The sequence below is a fragment of the Pundamilia nyererei genome, unplaced genomic scaffold (assembly GCF_000239375.1).
Source record: "Pundamilia nyererei isolate P.nyererei 1_Seehausen unplaced genomic scaffold, PunNye1.0 scaffold00037, whole genome shotgun sequence".
NCBI classification, from domain to species: domain Eukaryota; kingdom Metazoa; phylum Chordata; class Actinopteri; order Cichliformes; family Cichlidae; genus Pundamilia; species Pundamilia nyererei.
This window is the reverse complement of record NW_005187438.1, coordinates 2,399,430-2,406,303: the sequence shown is the minus strand read 5'-3', so window position 1 is coordinate 2,406,303 and position 6,874 is coordinate 2,399,430. Positions and strand designations below refer to the sequence as shown.

The 6,874-nt window shown below is 40.6% G+C and overlaps 1 protein-coding gene across 4 annotated transcripts in view; it reads left to right on the top strand.

Annotated features, from left to right (window-relative positions):
* Positions 1 to 6,874, top strand: part of LOC102200745 (dipeptidyl aminopeptidase-like protein 6) — a 242,359-nt gene that overhangs the window by 217,759 nt on the left and 17,726 nt on the right. For all 4 annotated transcript variants that reach the window (XM_005730425.1, XM_005730426.1, XM_005730423.2 and 1 more), the window contains 2 exons: positions 6,231 to 6,385; positions 6,545 to 6,642. In XM_005730425.1, coding sequence (XP_005730482.1) covers positions 6,231 to 6,385; positions 6,545 to 6,642 — 253 coding nt within the window. The remainder of the gene's footprint in view (positions 1 to 6,230; positions 6,386 to 6,544; positions 6,643 to 6,874) is intronic.

Below are 6,874 nucleotides of genomic sequence, written 5' to 3'. Positions count from 1 at the left end.
TGCTGAGGAGGAATGAGGTCTTAAGCTGTGCCTGTCGCTGTGCAGCAGATTTGATGCTAACGGGTGAAAAGGTTGGCAAATAATCTCCCAGGGCTTGAATATCCTCTTGCTTCCAATGTTGTCTTAATCCATAAGTGTGTGTGTGTGTGTGTGTGTGTGTGTGTGTGTCCTAGTAATGTGCAGACAGCAGAAATGGAGAGAGAAGGGAGAAAAGAAGAAAAGCAAAATTAAAAAAGAGGAAATGCAGCCAAGAGTGCTATTGGGCTGTGTGTAATAGTCGTGTGTTCTGTCATCTGTTGGCTGTCTGATTATTGAGGCTGTACTGATACTGACACATCCTGCAGTGTGAGGCAGCCCAAGGAAATGGCTGTTTATTAGGCTCTGGTGTGCCCAGATAAAAACCCGCTGTTGCTTTGATTTTACTTGTGTTTGCCCCTTAGATATTTGGCTAGATGAATGTTTGCATCGAGAGGTTTGTTTGTAGGGGTGTTTTCTGTTTATCAGTCTGTTTGTGTCAGACTCTGCAGGAGATAGAGTAACCACATAATCAACACTTGTGCACTGGAAAGAGAAAGATTAGTAAAGGGTGTGAAAATATGGGCTTGTCTGAAACAGACGGGAGAAATAGTTTGTCGGTGGATGTGAGTCATGCTGTTTGGAGATTATCAGACAAAATAAGATCCGTCACTTAAGAAACATCTGAAATGTTTAGGACTAGACTGACAACTTGTATTTGGACCTTCTACTTCTCAATGTTACCAATTGTGGTAGTAGAGAACTGTTTTAATCGAGATCATTTTTAGCACATTTCTATGTGAATTTCAATTGTGTTGAGTTACCTAAAATCAAACATCCATCCATCCTACCATTTTCTTCCACTTATCCCAAGTTGGGTCATGGTGGCAGCAGGCTAAGAAGGATATCACAGATGTCCTTCTTCCCATCCACACTTTTCTGTTCCTCCTGGGGATTTCCAAGGTATTCCCAGTCCAGATAAGATATACATTTGGGTCTACCTCACCTCCTCCCAGTTGGGCATGCCCAGAAGACCTCCAAAAGGAGCCACTCAGTAGGCCTCCTAACCAGATGTCCAAACCACTTCAACTGGCTCGTTTCGACATACAGGAACAGCACGTCTACTCCAAGATCCCTCCAAAAGTCTGACATCCTCGTCCTATTTCTAAGGCTGAGCCACCCTTTGGTTGCTTGTATTCGTGACCTTACTCTCATCGCTCATACTTCATGACCATGCAGAGGGTGATGGTTGGGAGACAATAGACGGACTGGTAAATTTAAAGCTTCAATTTTCAGCTTAGCTCTCTCTTCATTACATCAGTCTGGTACAACACCTGCAGTACTTCTAGTGCCGCATCAGCATCAGCAGTACTGCCCCCTCTGTTTTCTGGCAGAAAACCATACCCTCAGGTTAGAAGGTGCTGACTTTTATCCCAGCCATTTCACACTTGGCTTGAAACCAGTTCAGTGCGTAGTGAAGGTCACGCTCTGATGAAGCCAACAGAACCACATCATCCGCAAAAAGTAAGGATGCTGTTCTGAGGTTCTCATAGCAGACACCCTCCTCCCTCTGTCTACACCTTGAGATGTGACAAAGGGTAACCACCCAACACTGACTGAAAATGTGCTATCACTTTGGTTAGACATGGACCTGAAGTCCAGAACAATGGAGTCTAATTGTTGTTTCTATTGTAATATTGACATTTTACAGTCATAAAAATAACAAATACTGACAGTGAAGCTAATAAAAACTAATAATTATTTTTGGTCACTTTGTTTTCATTCATGAGTGCATCTTCTTGTTGGTGCTCAAGAGGTACTAGTGTAAGAAGTTTAGTGTTTTCTGTTGTATGTGTAATGAGGCCAAAATTAAATGTAATTACGTACCTGCAATTATTTAGATTCAGTGAAACGTTTTTACGTTTAGGTCCAACTTCAAGCTGCCCCTGTGTATAACACTGAACTGACTGTATTTACTTCTAGTGCTCTGACAAAGGCTCTGTTCCAAAGCACGTATTTCTTTTTTGATGTGAGACAGATTGTGAGTATTTTGTTCTCGCTGACTAGGACATTTGAAGTGTGGTATTTTGTCTTTTTCTTTACCTTATCCTATATTTTGTGGGGAGTGTAGCATTAAAGTGGTACTCATAAGAGACCAAAGAAGTTACAAAATTGAAGAAGTTTAAGCTCAAAATTGCTGGACCTTATGTTTTGCAGACTGCAGTTCAGTAAGTGTCTGCTATAGGCAGCAGAAGCCATAACGTTATGTCTGGACTGGACGCTGTTCAACTTTGTGAAAAATGTCACTATCCTCATGAGGTTTGAGGTCTATATTTCAAAGTAAATTGGCTTGCACCTTATAACTAGAAAAACTAAATGCCGACTTTACAAAGCGTGTTTGAGGAAAGAATAAAAACATGCATCAGTTTAACCTTGTAAACCCACAAATGCTGTTTTCTGCAGTCATCCCTCTATTTTTAAAAACTGTAACATGTTCACATCACATCTTTTTATTAATGTGCAAAATGCTGGGCTTATGTTGAAGCTACTTATCAAGTTCTTGGTTAGAGGAAACTCTTTACCTTATCGTGTAAAGTGTCCTGCTCTGACTTGTGTTGCCAGTTGATGCTAGATAAATATAACTGAACTGAAATGACAGGAAGTGAACTGTTGCGAAATGTGTAGCTGTAAAGTGGCTAAATCCTCTTGTATCTTTTTAAAATCTCCTTTCTGAATATAAACCTGCAAAACCAGTGCCCTGTAATACAGTGTTCATCCTTCGGTTTCCTAAGCCAGAACTACAAACAGATTATTTGCAGGCTTTGTAGATGCTTTGCAAAATCTCACTTCTTCTGTCATGTGCTTCTCTGCTAATGCTTAATTATCACTTGCAACACATCCTCAATCTACACACTGATAGTTGTGCTGTATTTAGTATCAGCTACTTTACTGTCATATTTTTGTGGCGCTTTGGCTGGAAGATTTTCATGCCATCTAACCAGTTTGGTTGTTGGCAAGCCAGAATAAAGGGCTAGCAGGGCTTGACCATGCCAGGTATATGTAGTTGTATTCAATTCCATGCTCTGTGGTTAAAATTTACTTAATTGGACATATCCAGTATTGTTTTGTGTAGTTTTTTGTTTGTTTGTTTGTTTGTTTTGGCAGAGGTGACTGGTGGGTTAATGCAAATGTTATAGCTCGTATAGATACAAATGTCAAAAACACAACTCATCTCAAAGGGAAAAATAGCTGGACTCCAAAACAGAGGAGCAGTGACCTAGAAGTATGCACCAGACACTAAAGACAAAGGTAGGCTTTCCCTCTGTGCTGCATTGCTTCTTCACCTTGTGTTTGGCATGTTTCTCTGCTGCCCTCTGTTGGATGCATGTGGTCATTTTTTTCTAAACACTCAGAAGGATTCGTGGTGTTATTGTGCCACAGTTTACGGAATATTTGCAGCATTTTTATATTTTTTTTGTATCCTGTTAATGTTTTTTTTTTTAAATCACATATTTGCAACCTTGGATGTCTGATTTTCTTTTTTTCTTGTTAGCTCAGCTTTCCTGAGTCTGTCACCTTGCACTCATTATTTTCCAATGGCCGCTTGACTTATGGCATCTCATGCATTAATAATGTCCTCTACTCAGTGTATAATGTAGTCTGCACACCAGGATGGAGAACATGGACAAAGGAGATGAGCCTCCGACAGCTCACCTTCGTATTCGTCACAATGAGGTGGGCTGTAAAAAGACAGGAGATGTGATCTCATTACTTAAGAGAGAAAATGAGAGCTGGCTCATTAAAAGTGGTTCGCTCACAGCCTCTTCTCTTGGTTTCTCTTTTGTCCCTGCACATTCTTTTGTAATCACACACCTATCAGGACACTTCCAGAGACGTAACTGCTTTCTCCTTGACTGGCCAAGGTGACTGGGCGTCCCCAGCCGAGTGGATCTGACAGCTCGGCCGTTCCACTCCGCGCGGAAAGCCTTTTAAGCTGCCGCCGGTGAAGTTGGCACGCAGCGGTAGAATTGGCCATGCGGGAAATCATTTTTATATTTTATTTTATTTTTCACCATTTGAAAATGCAATCAGTGCTTTGTTGTCCTATGCTGCTCTGTTCAGCATCAGACAGTGAGATCCAATCATTCCCCACTGAGCACTGCCAGCAGGGTGCAAGTGGGCACACAAGGGAGACTAAAAGAGCAAAGACTAATGGGACTACTGGCTTCCATTAGCCTTTTTCCTTATAATGTTACTTCCGCAGGGATGTGTATTGTTTCAGGTTCTTTAAAGGAATCGATTCAGCTCATTTTCAACTCATATTTTTGTTTACAACAACAACAACTCTCTACAAGTGTAGCTTTGCATGATTCACAATTCACAATAATTCTTATATAACTTATACCGACCCTTGGTGCAGCTACAGTGTATTCCCTTCCTTCTCTTTATACGCCTGATTGGTTGCGTTTGGCAAACAATAGTTTTGAACAGCAGGTGGGTGGGCCTTGTGTTTTGACAGTAACTGAGATTTCCATGTTGGGGATATCCCCACCCTTTAACTTCATACAGATCCAAGCATAGAAATAACTGCCTGAAATAGAGTGTTTAAAGCACTTCAAATGCTCATTTTAGCTAATTTAAGACAAATTTACTTCTCCATATGCTTGCAATAGATATATGTACATATAGATAGATAGATATATCTATCTATATGACAAAATAAGGCAAACAATAGTCTGAAACAGTGAAACACATGAAACAGTGTCCATCAGTAGAAGGTTACAAGCACAACTACTTTTGCAGAACTGTGTAAGAGAACAATGTACATAGGCGTTTGTACCGGAGGTGTTTGACAAATGATGCTGCATATCAAGTAATTCCACCAAGCGATGCGTGGTTAATGAAAATGCAAATTGGTAGTTGATGTTGTTAATTCCCCAAAGCCAGCACCCAGTCCCACAGATAAACAGCATTAATGAAGTTTTAATTGCAAAAGTTGATATAAATGTAGCTAGTGGCAGGCTGTAACAATGAGTCGGAGTGTTTTTGATATCGTCTGCATTGTCGCCACAGACTTAGTAATGAAGTAGGATTGTCAAGGCTATGCTTTATGCTGCCAAAAAGTTCCCTCAGTGAGGTTTTATTTGCATAATTTCCTAATGAGACACTCTGTGTTGACAGACGCAATTGTGTGTGTCTGTCTGTCTGTCTGTCTGTCTTTGTGTTGCAAAGGAGATGAAGGACCTAGACTGCTCTTGTTTCCCCATTATTCTCTCTGTATATGTAAAACAGGAGTGTCTGTGATCGCTGTGTTATTTTATGTGGACACGCTTGCACACAGAGGGGCTCGGGGGAAATGTCTAGGTCACCGACCTGAAATGAGCTGAGCCTCTTGCTGAAAATGGTACACACAGAAATGTAGTAACGACCCAGAAAGTTATCTGTGCTGTGGTACCTGGTGAGAAAGTGCTGTTAGGTTTATTTCAGGGAAATGTAGCTGAGTTCTATTTTGGTCAGCATGCTGTGTACTGAGATTAAATGCTGTTGTGATTTATGACTTCAAACTTTTGGGTAGCAAGTGGTTTCACATGTAGGTTTGACAGATAGTGAGTGGGAGATTCCAAATTTAGCAGCTCAGGCACAAAGTATAGTTGTATGCATAGTATGTTGTTGAGAGGACAAAAAGGGTAACTTTGAATCTTTTATCAGTTTGACCAAATTAGGGAAATAGTCAGTAGTAGTATTTTAAAAATAATCCTCAATGCTTCTCCTTCCCCTATTCATACAAACACTCACCCACCAATTGTGGCTCAGTGTCCTGGCCAAGGGCACTTTGGCATGTGGAGGATTTAAGAAAAACTTGCTCTTTCACCTGAATAGTTGAGGGATTTTCTACTTTCAGGAGGGAGTTATCATACTGTTTAGCCCTGACTTGTCAAAAGGAAAAGAAAGTCAAGCTTAAGTCACATATGCTGACCAGTGGGAGAAAGAAAAGGGAGGCAAACCAATACAAATAGTGCTAGTAATCATAAAGAGCATTTATAAATTTCAAAATGCAGTTTTTCCCCAGAACACCTGCTCCATTATAATCCCAACAAGTAACAACCGTGTGATGCTGTTGGCCTGCAGCTATGTAATTAACTTTTGTCTTTGCTGTTGGATTGTGTTATTCACTATGATTATGATTGATGGTCATTTTCTATTTGCTCTTCCAGAGGAGATTTTCCAGTCCCACATTGCCCATTGGTGGTCTCCAGATGGTGCCAGGTTAGCATACGCCACCATCAATGACACCTTGGTGCCCAGGATGGAGCTGCCAATGTTTACAGGCTCACCCTACCCAATAGGGAAAGAGTACCATTACCCTAAGGTATACTTTTTCCTTCTTTAAACATCTGTACTGATGCAGATAGTTTAAATGATAGAAATAGAATGGTTTAAGCAAAGTGTTTTTATGTTTTGCTTTGTTTTTTTTATGGGACATTATGCTCAGTTACTCAGTTACTCACTTTGTTTTCATTCTGATCAGGCTGGAGAGGAAAATCCAGTCATCACTCTTTATGTCGTGAACCTTAACGGCCCTCTGCACACCATTGAAATGAGGAGGCCTGATGATCCCAGGATAGGGTGAGTCATCCAAAACTATCAAACAGTCTACCTCTGTGCTCAGTCAACCGATGCACATTTTACACATCGTAGATTTGGCTCAGATTTGCAGTCACATAAAACCGGTGGAAAATCATTGGCCTTTTTTTTTTTTTTGGCATATCTGTACAAACAGTCAAGATGTGATTGCAGGACAGACTTTAAGCTTCAGTTAAAGAGGGTTTATAACTTTTGAAGGATTTAGAGTATTTAG